Source organism: Crassostrea angulata, chromosome 1, assembly GCF_025612915.1.
Source record: "Crassostrea angulata isolate pt1a10 chromosome 1, ASM2561291v2, whole genome shotgun sequence".
NCBI classification, from domain to species: domain Eukaryota; kingdom Metazoa; phylum Mollusca; class Bivalvia; order Ostreida; family Ostreidae; genus Magallana; species Magallana angulata.
In genome coordinates this window covers 11,372,998-11,386,773 of record NC_069111.1, presented here as the reverse complement: position 1 = coordinate 11,386,773, position 13,776 = coordinate 11,372,998, and the positions used below count along the sequence as shown (strand labels likewise).

Here is a 13,776-nt window from a genome sequence, read left to right as displayed (position 1 = left end):
ATTTGGTATTTTGCTCTGTAAACAAACCATTAATGTAATTTTACAACTGTGCCAAAAAAATTGTGAAAGTGAAACACAGTAATTTGGTCCTTCATTCAAAGTATAGCAAGGGTACTTAATATCTATGATATGAAAGAAACATGATAAGATTATTATTTTGGTCTATTTTTTACATAAGTACTTTAAAAGCATAAAAAAGAGTCATTTATATATAATTTGAACAGGGAGCAAATCCAATTTTTAGTAATAAAAGTGAAAGGTCAATTGTGAACTGTTTTTAGCATTGATTTGTATAGCATTTCTATGATGTGATTGATGAGTAAGTGTCTGTGTTTTCTGTTGACAGTCCTGCCTGACGAGGATGGAGCCGTCGGACCTGGAGCAGTATAAGACTTCCTGTGTGTACGACGTGTGCTGGGTCAACGACGAAATCTGTAAGATCGCTAGTCAGCTGGTCAAAGACTGTCAGAACAACTATGGCATGAACCTCACCGACTGGCGCTCTCCCAAACTCTGTGGTAAGTCGTGGTGCATTAAACACACAACACCACCAACCCCCAACTGTACTTATAGTTCTTGTCACTTAGATATATAGCTCTCCCAAGCTACGTGGTAAGTAGTGAAACACCTAGTTCTATATTGACACCAAAAGGAAATGTGATCTGTGCTGCAAAATTATTGAAGAAGCTAGAATTGTGAATTCAAAGATTTCTGATACCAAGTTGATGAAGAGTAATAATTATAACTAGATACGATCTCGTTACAAGTAACGAGTAGGTCTTCCTTGCGATTTCTGTTTTAAATCATACCATGAATAATCGATACAATTTCAGAATTATCCCCCCCCCCCTACACTTTCAGATAATGTATACAAATCCCTTATTACTTAATAAATGGGTGTGGCAATGACTTTTACAGATGAATATTGCTACAATCAACAACTTTGCTTCTATAACGCATTACGAAATCTTTATCGTTTTTAAGTTATTTGTTATAGAATTTACGAGTGCCTTGGCCCCTAATCCAGCCCCTTTTTCTTGATTTCTTTGGAGAGGTCTAAAGAATACCAACATTTTTTGTTCTTACACCAATCTAAAATTGTTGATCATTTTTGAGATACAAATGATTGAATATTTAATGGGCCAGCCCTCTTGATCCTTAATGGGGACAGAAATTCGTGTTTTGGTAAACGGAATCGATTTAAATCATAAATTCAAACATTTTCTCTTCTATGATGTCTAACAAAATATGTCTACTTCTCTAGTTATATTGGGTGAAAGTTTAAGTACTTTGGCCCCTAAAAATCCTTAATTATGTAATAAATGGGCGTGGCAATGGGTTTTTTTTGATAGATATTGGTACGATCAACAACTTTGCTTCTATTATGCATTACAAAATCTTTATCGTTTTTAAGTTATTTGTAATAGAGTTTACGAGTGTCTTGGCCCCTAAATAAAGGGGCCAGCCCCTTTTTCTTGATGTTGTTGGAAAGAACTTTTCATTATCTAATACTTTTGTTATATATGTCTTAACAAAATATCAACTGATAAAAAGATACAGATCAAAACGTATGAAAAGTTTGAATGAAAATTCGTACCCAAATTTTGTGCCTCAGTGAGCTCCAAGGAATAGAGTCACTGGCATCAAATTTAATAGGGCCTAACTTCTAACTATGCTCTACATATCCTGAAAGTTTCAAACTCATATCACTGATAGTTTCTGAGATCATCTCTGCACAAAATAGGTCGTAAAAATTACAAAATCGGACATAAATCGGTACCGGAAGTGACGACGTCAAAAATTTCAAAAACATATAAAATTCAAGTCACGTTCCATCATCTGTGAAAAAATAATTGAAATCGGTTGAATAGTTTGCGAGAAATCGCGTGCACAAAATTTGGAAAAAAATAATAATAATAATAATAAGAAACAGTACGAAAACAATAAGGTCTTCCGTTGGAAACGGAAGACCTTAATAAGACACAGATAATTTGGTCTGTGAATGTACTTTTAAAATGATTCTCCAGCAATATGAGGGGAAAAGAATTCCAGTATTCGTAGGCTGGTCAATGTTGATATGAATTTAAATTAAAAGATGTAATTTTATATTGTCTCCAACAACATTTATATATACTTTTTAATTTAGTCATTTTGAATTTACAGAGATAACCTGTGGAGAGAACATGGAGTATTTGACATGTGCTACCTCCGACCGTATGAAGACCTGCGCGGACATCATGGGAACAGCAGCCTTGCCCACCCAGGACCTGTGTCAGGAGGGGTGCTACTGTAAGGAGGGCATGGTGCTGGATGGGGACAAGTGTGTCGACCCCGGAGACTGTGGCTGTAACTACAAAGGGGAATACTACACTGTAGGTGGATCCTAGATCTTATAATAAATAGTAATGTATATATTGATGTTGAAGTGCTATTGTGCTACACAATAAGTGGATCCAAGATTTTTTGAAGAATATGCAGTATAACTTGTTTTGTGCGAACACGGATATAGCGAATTCTCGGATATAGCAAAGTTTTTTTGGGTCCCCGGTAAAACTCGTTTTGTGCGAACACGGATATAGCAAATTCTCGGATATAGCGAAGTTTTTTTGAGTCCCCAGTAAAATTCTTAACAAATCTTTGCAAAATTTTACAGTTATAACGAATTCAGATATAACGAATTTACGGACATGGCGAACTCATTTTGAGTCCCGTAAAGGTGAATAATAACAAAATTTAACACTTTTATAACGAATTTCTTTACAGTTAAAAAAAAGTTTGCACTACCATTTATCATAATAGTTTGAATGAATTTATTTTCATAAATATTTTTCAATACACAAACCGATTTTTTAAGGTTTCAAAATAATGTATTTTTTTTTAAGCCTCAATTAACAAAAATTATAGTCTGGCGAAAGAAAACATGTTTATAGTAAATTTGCTATAGTTATTATTTAGAATTCGTTATACTGATATAACAAATTACAGATAAAACGAAGTAAATCCATTGGTCCCACGGACTTCGCTATAACCAAGTTTTACTGTACTAACATTTTAATATATTTTTTCACAGTAGATTAGATTTTTAAAGTCTATGATATAGACCATAATATTATAGTTTTTGTTAGACTTTTCTAAATTGAGGTTTACACATATTTAGAATCTGACCCTGTGGTATGACTTTCTTACATTATTTTACAAAGGCAGGGCAGGTGCTTGTTCCTGAGGGATGTGATGTCAGCATGGTGTGTAGTGAGACCACCAAAAAGTTTGACTCTACTCCACTAAAATGTCACACTGACGCCTCATGTAAATTCGAGGATGGTATCTATGGCTGCCACTGTAACTACATGTACCGAGGAGATGGACAGAACTGTACTTGTGAGTAGGGTCAATAGTTCAAGGGGTCAAGGAGATTACAACACAATAAAAGGGGAGATCTCAAAAGTTAATTCTCCAAATATTTATAGAAAAGGGGAGATCTAGATCTCAAAAGTGTATATTTAAAATTTATTTATAGGAAGAATATAAATGTATTTATTCTTAAGATGAACACTGTGGTCATGTATACAAGGCTTTTTTTTTGCAGATGACCCTTGTGGAAACAAACCTTGTGGGAAGAATCAGACCTGTGTGGTGACGGATACAGGCTTTGTGTGTGAGTGCATGATGGGATACCAAGGAGATTGTAACAAATGTGAAGGTAAATGTTAATGACACACAGGATCTAAAATCATTGACGTGCAATGTTTGTTTCTCTGCAGTACTCCATAATAGAAGGACCATGTTAATCCTAACCATTTAGTTGTTATTTGAGCTGTTGAATATTTGTGTTTTTGTTATGTCATGTGATATTTCATTTGCTTAACATCTAAAAGAAGTAAAGTTACTGCTGAGCTTAAGGATGCCAGGATACAACCTATTTAAAATTTGTTATTTTTTGTCACCTTTCCAACAAATTTCAGAAGTTTTTATATTGATAAAAGCTAGAGCTCAATACATTTTTATTAATGATAATTGGTGCATTTCATTTAATATCATATTTTTGTAGACATTGATGAGTGTGCCACTCAAACAGATGAATGTCCAGATAATTCCCGGTGTATCAACACTCCAGGCTCATACCGCTGTGAATGCTGGTCTGGGTTTACAAAGATTGGGGAAATTTGTGAGGGTAAGATATGGATGAATAATTTGACAATGATTTTTACTAATTATTGAAGGTGTTGGATCAGATTTGTTGATAAGGAATTAGTTTTAATTAATGGAAACTTAAGTTAAGAATAGAAAGCAGGATGAGTACAACTGAAATGAAAATGGTCTAATAGTTTTTTCCAGAAGTTTTATTGCAGTATCTATTTTCGATTCTCAACAGATATTGATGAATGTGAGATTACCAGCCTGAACAAATGTAACTCCTCCACAAGGTGCTTTAACCGACCGGGAGGGTACCACTGTGAACCCTGTGATGGTAATGTGTCTGTCCTTTGTGTTTGTCTGTTAACTGATATCGAGGTAACCCAACTTATTTTCTCAGGTTGTACAGATAGATTGTGATTGTCAAAAATATAGTGTGTCGCATAAAAAAGGAAATTTTTATACTTTTACTTAGATGCATCAGCAGTCAAGTGCTGTGCCTGCTTTGGCTATCGATGTAAAATTCCAGGACAGGTACAGCATACTTAAGTCTTTTTGTCTCCCTTTATAACAAGTAATATTTTCTCTTTATTCTAATGCATATCTCATTCCTAAATTGGCTAAAAAAAAATACTACCTCACAAGTGTATTACATTTGTATATGATCATCAGATCTTGAAAATCTTACTTTTTCATTCAGTTTAGTTAACATTTTACCAATTGTATGAATTATGAATGACAGGTTTGTGGAACAGATGGCAAAACTTATAATTCTGAGAAAGACCTGATTATAGAGGCATGTGAGACAGGGAAGAGTGGTTACTTTGGACTGAGGGTTGACTACAAAGGACCATGTATAGGTAAATAATGAATGTGAATGGCATACTCTGGTACTTAGTGTGATACATAGTATGTACAATATGCATGTCTCTATGTATGATGACATAATACCAAATAAATCTATGTATCTACCTAACAGTATGTTTTACTATGATCACGTTTGGTGAATAACCGAAAATTTTTTAACTATTTATGGGCATTTTATAACAATTTATGAATTTTAAGGTATATATTAACATAGGTATTATTAAAGTAATGCTTCCTTTTTCAATTCTTGCTTGAAATTATGAATACGTGTACTTGTATTTGCCATTTGTTCTTTCATTCAGATGTTTGTCAAGACCAGTGTCCAACGTGGCAGAAATGTCGAATTGATGACAAAGGAAAGCCAACCTGCGAGTGCGAGGAATGCACCGCGGAGGAATCGCAGCCAGATAGTCGTAAGTCAGATAATAGATTGAACAGTTCTAGCTATGTATATTTAAATTCTCAGAATCATGTATTCAAAGGTGTAATGATATATTTTTACAATTTGGATTTTTTTTTTTTACAGGATTAGGTTTGAATGTGATTTTATGATTAAATTGTATTGACAGATATGTAAATTCTGTTATATTCTTAGCAAAAGTGTGCAGTAACATGCTGGACCTTTACCCCAACATGTGTGTGTTCAAGAAAGTCATGTGTATGCTGGATTTGGAACACGTTCCCCTCAACACAACAACACCATGCTTTGACAAATCAGGAGGTAAACTCTTTCTTGACCATAATACAAGTGACATTCAAAGGGGAAAAAAACCTTCTGTAAAGTCCTAATTAAACATGAGAAATAAATATTTACATAAAATCATGAGAAACGTACCTCACAGATTCTAGCACTTGCATAAAATAAGGAATCTACAGTACTTTTATTGGCTGTATTGCAGAGTTTTATTGATAAGATCTGCTTTGCTTTGACAGAGCCAGTGACCTCTGACTGGTCCCCGTGGACCACCTGCAGCGTTACCTGTGGGCGGGGGACCCAGACAAGGACCCGTAAACCAACCCGCGACTTTGACGCCTTCCTGGCTGGTAAATACCCTCTAGAGGATGTCAAGAAATGCTACATGGATCCCTGCCCAGATGGTAAGATGACACTTAAAAATGAGATTTGTTGTGTTTTCATGTTTTTGTTGGAAATCAACTTCTGATCTTGTTGAGCTTGACAATCCGTTATCTCTGCAAGTCCATGTTACAAGATAAACCCTGACTCTAACCTATCTTTTCTGCTCTCTGTTTTAATTATGATGTCCCCTTTTTTTGTAGGTCTAGTTGACTATGATTCTCCCCACATCTTTATAGGTCCTTGTTATCAGTGTCACTATGATTTTCCCCATATCTTTGTAGGTTCCTGTTATCAGTGTCACTATGATTTTCCCCATATCTTTTTAGGTCCGTGTTATCAGTGTTAATTGATTTTCCCCACTCATTGTAGGTCCCTGTTATAAGTTTAACTGTGATTTCCCATTTGTGAATCCCTGTTATGGTGTAACTGTAATTATCCCTTTTCTTTGTAGGTCCCTATTTGAGTTTAACTGTGATTTCCCATTATCTATGTAGGGCCCTATTGTGAGATTAACTGCGATTTCCTATTATCTTTGTAGGTCCTTGTTATGAGTTTAACTGCACAGTGTCCTCTGAGGTCTGTCTGGTGATTGCTAACAAGGCCAAGTGCGAGTGTCCCGAGTGTAGCGGACTGGAGGAGGATAGTGTGTGTGCGATGGTCGGACCGGACAGGGACACGTACAAGAACCCGTGTGAGGCCCGCAGGGAGGCCTGTAACAATAGTCTGCCCATGGAGGTTCTGAATGAGGGAGAGTGTGGAGGTAAGGCTACCATACTCGGACACACCCACCACCACCACCCCAGTAAATAATCGTGTTTATGTTGTAGAGTTCTTTGAACTGTTCAGTTGGGCAGATCAGAAAGTAAAAAAACTAAGTAAATTTTCTCATTTTAGGAAGCTTTTATAGTTAAGTTCTATGAGCTATTTACAGTATATGGCAAATGAGGAAATACTGAGTCAGATTTAATAGATAAAACTGCCATTATTCAGGAAACATTTGAAATGCAACTTTATTGGTTTTTGCATGCAGTGACTTATTTCATTTACTTTTAGTTTCATTGGAGTAGCCAGTAGGACAAAAATTACATTGAAAATAAGATAATTTGTTGATGTTTTCTTTTATTTAGGTGCTCTTTTTCAAAGTATTCATAGATAATATGGCAAAGATCAAGTTTAAAACTACAACTACGATCATTTCCTGAGTAAAGAATAAATACATGAACTAAAGTGTTATATGTCTTTCAATGTCTTATTCTATTGCAAATATGTATATCTTAATATTTAATGGTTTTATTGTGTTTAAATTGCAGTGGCCCCACTGAACTGTACACGAATGCCCCATCTAATTTCCATCACAAGTGATGATGGGTGTGTTTCCCATACAAAGATCAATGTAGCTAAGTGTGATGGTGGCTGTGGAAAGTTCTCCACTCTGTGTTGTGACAAAGCCGTCACCCGCAAGGAGGACGTGGCACTCATCTGTCCAGACAACTCTGTCAAACACCAACTGGTGAGCCAAGTACCACTGCTAGTTGTTTGTTCTTGAAAGAACTATATATGATAAGAGTTAAATTTGGCCCCCATAATTCGCCATTTTTTAAGTGTTTCGGGTACAATAAAATGTTAACTAATGTTTTAGAAGAGTTGATATAAAATATATTTTTCATCTATTTATTTGATTTATTTGCACTCACTGGCAGTATATGACGTCAGAAGAGACGCCATTTCTATAATTCAATCAAAATCGGCCAAAAATTGACATTTTTCTTATATATTTACGAATGGGAAATATAGAGCGCATGCTTGAACAAGGAAAATTTTTTTGTCACTTACTAGTCTTGGCTAGATACATCTCTGATTAAAATATTTTATTTGTTCAAGAATGCGCTCTATGTTTTCGGAAGGAAAAACTGCTTGAAAACAAGCTGTTTTACGCTAAAAATGCAAAAATGGCGGGAATAGGTTGTCTTTACAATGTCATATTTCTAAATTGTGAGCACTTGAACCAACATGAATGTTATGTAAACACATCACATGCATAGCTGTATTAAGAAAACAAAGAATGATAGTAAAATGACGATGTTCATTTTAGGGGGCCATTTTAGGCCCTTATCATATATAGTCCTTTTACCTTATTCTTACATAGTTGGACTTAAAACATTTTTATCCATTTTTAATACACACTAGTCATCTGTTTAAATGTGTTGCAAGATTAATCATGGAGAATATTTGCTCATTCGAAATTTTCCTTTTTTGAATAGTTTGTGACTCTTTTAACAAGGAGATACACTACACGGATATATATAGAATTGTAGCTTCTATTGTGCATGTGCTTGTAAATCAATAGCTCTATCTCAATCTGAATGCATATTTACACAAATGCTTGTATTTTTTCAGGTGGATGTCATAGAAGAATGTAAATGTAAACCTGCTCCGAAGCCCACAAAGTAAAAACCTCCCTGCAGGGGCGGGGCGCCCACTCTCATATTCTGCAATAATTTCATAGAACTATCATGCTAACAGTAGGACACTAAGCACAGTCAAATTGTAAACTAGCCATTTCTCTGGTGATACTGTACTTATTAATTTTGAGCTTAATTGGCAGCTATTAAAGTTTTTTCATTCAGCTGGTTTTTCTTCTTCTATATTTGAGGTGTCAGTTCATACAACAAGTTTTCTAAGATAGACCATTATAATTGAAATCCAGCATGCTTTTAACGGAAATCATCCTTTTGTATTAAACTTGTCAGTTTTAAAACTTTGACAATAGATGAGGGCCATAGAGGAATTAAATTTTAATTTAAACTGTACTTAATGTACTTAATGTACTTAAACTTAATATCAGTTGTCCATTGATGTATTCTTGAATGGTCTATATAGATCAAACACTTAATGTTGTTACATGTTTGTGATGAATTAAAACAATTAACAAATGGCTGGTGTCACACATTTTTTTCTACTATCATCTTTGTGTTGGATCGCTTTCTTGGATTTTATTATGTTATAGGAAAGCACCTGTTATGATCATCTATTGCACCCATGCTTCCAAGTGAACTATTAACTAATCAGTGTGTCTTTTAATGACAACTTATCTGTTTTCATCTCGTATAACTTCTATTTTGAATAATAAAGTTCATAGGTCAATATCTTTGCAGCATTGTTTTCTTTTTGTTAGGTGGTTTTGAAAGTTAAGGCCTTTCCCCTATATAAAAGTATATTGGGTTAGGGCTGAAAAGACTTAGTTCATGTATGCCATGAGTTGGCGTTTATTGTCAAACTAGGCAAAAGAAAATGCATATGTTCTCGGGCACCGCTGCATTAGGCAATAACTGCAATATATATTGGAAGGGGAATAACTCAATTTTTAGTTAAAATATAAAAATTTAATTAACCCCCCTTGAAAATCTTGCAATAAAACTTGAATACCTACCAGTCGCGTTATATTTTGAATTTTTCGGCTTGAAAACCAATACATTATTTGGCTCTACCTAATTCTTACGTGACCTTGTGTGTATGATTGTTATGCTTGATCTTCGCAAACGTTCAACTTGTCTTGGATTTAATTAATTAACGCGCCTGTTGAAACTATGAATATGATATTAACACTAGATACGATCTCGTTACGAGTAACGAGGAGGTCTTCCGTTCAATTTTTCAAACGATACCATTAAAATATCAATGAAGTTTCAGAATTTCCACTCACATTTAAACATACAGCACATTAAAGATTTAAGGTTTTACTCCCCTAAAAATTCCTAATTACGTCATTAATGGGTGTGGCAATGAGTTTTACAAACTGATATTGTTACGATCAACAACTTTGCTTCTATAATGCATTACAAAATCTTTATCGTTTTAAAGTTATTTGTAATAGAGTTTTCGAGTGCTTTGGCCCCTAATTTAAGGGGTCAGCCCTTTTTTTTTATTTCTTTGAAAAGGTCTTAAGAATACTAACATTTTTTGTTCTTACACCCATCTAAAATTGTTGATTATTTTTGAGATACAAATGATTGAATATTTTAGGGGCCAGCCCTTTAGATTCCTAATGGGGACAGAAATTCGTTTTTTGATAACTGGAATCGATTTAAATTATTAATTCAACCATTTTCTCTTCTATGATGTCTAACAAAATATGTCTACTTCCCTAGTTATATTGCGTCAAAGTTTAAGTACTATGGCCCCTAAAAATCCCTAATTACGCAATAAATGGGCGTGGCAATGGTTTTTTCTAATAGATATTAGTACGATCAACAACTTTGCTTCTATAATGCATTACAAAATCTTTATCTTTTTAAAGTTATTTGTAATAGAGTTTAAGAGTGCCATAGCCCCTAAATAAAGGGGCCAGCCCCTTTTTCTGGATTTTGTTGGAAAGAACTATTGATTCTCTACCACTTTTGTTATATATGTCTTAACAAAATATCAACTGATAAAAAGATATAAATCAAAACGTGTGAAAATTTTGAATGAAAATTCGTACCCAATTTTCGTGCCTAGGCGAGCTCCAAGAAATAGCGCCACTTGCGCAAAACAACACAATAGTGCACAACTTCAAACTATAGACTACTTATCCTGAAAATTTCATAGTCATATCTCTGATAGTTTCTGAGATCAACTCTGCACAAAAAAGGTCGTAAAAATGTGCAAAATGGCCGATAAATCGGTACCGGAAGTGACGACAGGAAAAATCTCATAAATGTATAAAGTTTATATCAAGTCTCATCTTCTGTGAAAAAATGGTTGAAATCGGTCGAACAGTTTTCGAGAAATCGCGTGCACAAAATTTGTGGAAAAAAATAATAATAATAAGAAATCGTACGAAAACTATAAGGTCTTCCGTTGGAAACGGAAGACCTTAAATATGCAGCTACATGATATAAACAATACACGTGGTATTGAGATAAAAAGAAAATTCCTTTTTTCGAATCTTTAGGTCCCAACTTTGTCCAGGCCATCTTTCTGAGTTGTCCTGCCTGCTTTGGGGGTGTTTATTTAAAGTAATGTCCGTTTTTAACAATGGCAGACCGCTTCAGTTTCCGTAACCCATCAAACGGCGACTACACCACTATACATCCTGAAATATGAAGACAAGAAATCAAAGAAAAGTACGACTTCGCAACCCAGACCCACGATGAAATAGTGATTGGCTTCCTCGTCACCTTCTACCAACATTGCATGTCCAGCTGCTTCTAGTGAACCCGTCAGCGCGAGAGTTAAGTATCCCAGTGTCGTAATCGAGTCAATGCGTTCTCTGTCAAGGTGTGGTGGTCCACCTTAAACTGGATGTTTAGCAGTGGTCGATTTGCTGGAAATGCCAGCAAGGAATTGCATTCTCACCTTTCTCCCTTCCACAACAGCGGGGAGGAGTGAGCTCCAACAAATAAATAAAAAATTGCGGTCTTCTAAAGGGCCAGTGTACCATTATCGAAGTTTTGGTAATAATAGTTTGTCTCTGTTAGGCTGAATATTTTTTGTCTCTCCAAAATTCTGTCGTTTTATTAATCATTAAAATTTGTCAAGAATGAAATAAAAAAAACAATCATTTTCATAAATTGACGAATGAAGAATCTTTCTGTAAATAACTTTCTGTACTAAAATTTTACTAAAACTTTTGTCAGCAAGCTTGGTATAAACATATCAAACTAATGAGAAAATATGGTCCAACAAATCATTTTAAAAGCTGCTTTGACAATGTATGGGGAAAGGGTCCTTGGCTTAAGCTTATTGCAAATGGTATTTCTAAAAATGCTCAGTGTACAGTGATACTTAATATGTATTCTGAATGTCGGTCGAGAATTCCGATATTGATTTAACATTGGACTTGTAAAGCAAATTGAAAAGTAAATGCAACAGTCTGGTTGATCACAACCTATTTAATACTTATGTAAAATTAAGAATAAGATAATTATAAATATCAAGTCATGAGACATAGTAGCGAGCGCAGCTCGCCGGCGCGCAGCGCCGGCGCGAAGCGAGCTCTACCGGCAAGGCGTGTGTGAATAGAAAATTCGGACTATTTGCACATTCATTCAACGGATTTTTTTTGGCGTCAGTAAATCGGACCAGTAATGCCCTGTTTTAATCGTCCCAGTAGTTCCTTGTAATTATGGTTTCCCATTTCACACTCTCACGAGAACAAGATAAAAGACTATGTACATGCATTGTAAATAACACAACGCCAATTTCCATTACTTTTAACGAGGCCGGGTCTAATTTGTTCTGCCCTAGATTTTTGGATGAAACTTTTTACATGAATTTCTACTGATATAATTATTATTTTAAGATTAAAAAATAAGACATTTACCACACCGTTTGTTTAGGGGGTCATCTCAAAGTGTGTTTATCGTTAACATAGGACCCTATGGGATTTTGCTTGAAATGTATCAATTTTGCATTTTTTTTTTTTTTACATTTTTTCAAAACTTCTGCCCTAGGGATTTCTTTTTCTGTTCTACATATTAAAGTTATTGCTAAAAGGCATCTAATGGTCAAATAAAAAAAACCTTTTACCTCCTGGTTTGTTCCAGGGGTCTTATCAAAGTTGATTTTTGTATGCCCAATTTCCCAGATTCGTCAGATAATGGCTATTTTTTATTTGACAAAAGCGGAAAAGGTGATCTAAATAGTATTATTAAAACATTCAGACATATTTAAGTAATAAAAAAATATATAACATCACATATTAAGGGTCATTGATATTAAATACATGGTTACTGTCTGAAATATATGAATTTAGCTATATTTAGGCGGGTTAAGAAAACGTGACAGAAGGCTAGGTTTGCTGAACCCTCTTCACGTTTTCGACCCGAGCCCAAATACAGCTAATACTTCGAGACATTTATGTTTATTCCACAATATAACATTATTTTTACGCATCAAACGAGATATTTTCAACAATTTTCGCTGAATATCTGCAGTTGAAACTATCACGCCATGGCGTCAACCAAGCAAAAAGATGACGTCACAATACAAATGAAACGCTGCGTGAAAGCATGCGTACTCGTTCTGTACTCGGCCTCGTTAAGACTAACGGAGTAATCGTCCTTTCGAGTGACGTCACAATGGATTTCTCGCAGTAAATTTCGACCCACAATGCAATTCCTCAATGTCGGCCGATCTCACTAGACTGGATACCATCTCGCGAGAATCAAAGTAAAACTTTTGAGAAACAGATAAATTGTGAAATTTCCAGAACATCATGCTTTTTAAGTAAACAAAACAATATTTTTCGCGTAGTTTTTTCTAGTGTGTTTTCAAAGAGACAGACTACACTTGACCGACGTGAACTTTGACGTCACAATAATGGGAAACAACTCTAAGTAGTTATTGTAAATCTGCTGAAATATAAATACCAAAATCTTCTCAAAATCTTGCAGAGCTAACGAATCGAGACATTTCTTCAGAGATAGGAAACAGCTGTAACTTGCTCTCATTTGGATGAATGCTCACATTTATTTTATTCATTGTATTTACGGTAATTTCCAGGAACGTTTTTTTAAATGGGGCGTGGCAACATCATTCAAAAAATCTTCACAAGCAAAAAGAAAAATAAAATTCTCAAAATCAGGAAAATTCTAATCGGCGTGAGGAATGGGGAGTGCGTGGTATGCCTTTAGCTCTTTAGCTGCTCAAAAGTGTCTTTATTTTCACTTCTATTTACGGTATTACATGCTACCGGGGGATCCATTTTCCTTATG

The 13,776-nt window shown here is 35.0% G+C and overlaps 1 protein-coding gene across 1 annotated transcript in view; it reads left to right on the top strand.

Moving 5' to 3' along the window:
* The window catches only part of LOC128178919 (uncharacterized), a 36,745-nt gene extending 27,518 nt beyond the window's left edge, over window positions 1-9,227 (top strand). The window contains exons 42-55 of the mRNA XM_052846356.1: window positions 347-518; window positions 2,164-2,372; window positions 3,201-3,378; window positions 3,587-3,700; window positions 4,049-4,171; window positions 4,373-4,468; window positions 4,610-4,668; window positions 4,877-4,994; window positions 5,304-5,414; window positions 5,597-5,722; window positions 5,935-6,099; window positions 6,618-6,839; window positions 7,390-7,589; window positions 8,477-9,227. Of these exons, the coding sequence (XP_052702316.1) occupies window positions 347-518; window positions 2,164-2,372; window positions 3,201-3,378; window positions 3,587-3,700; window positions 4,049-4,171; window positions 4,373-4,468; window positions 4,610-4,668; window positions 4,877-4,994; window positions 5,304-5,414; window positions 5,597-5,722; window positions 5,935-6,099; window positions 6,618-6,839; window positions 7,390-7,589; window positions 8,477-8,530 (1,947 nt within the window). The 3' untranslated portion in view covers window positions 8,531-9,227. The remainder of the gene's footprint in view (window positions 1-346; window positions 519-2,163; window positions 2,373-3,200; window positions 3,379-3,586; window positions 3,701-4,048; window positions 4,172-4,372; window positions 4,469-4,609; window positions 4,669-4,876; window positions 4,995-5,303; window positions 5,415-5,596; window positions 5,723-5,934; window positions 6,100-6,617; window positions 6,840-7,389; window positions 7,590-8,476) is intronic.
* Window positions 9,228-13,776: the final 4,549 nt, after the last annotated feature.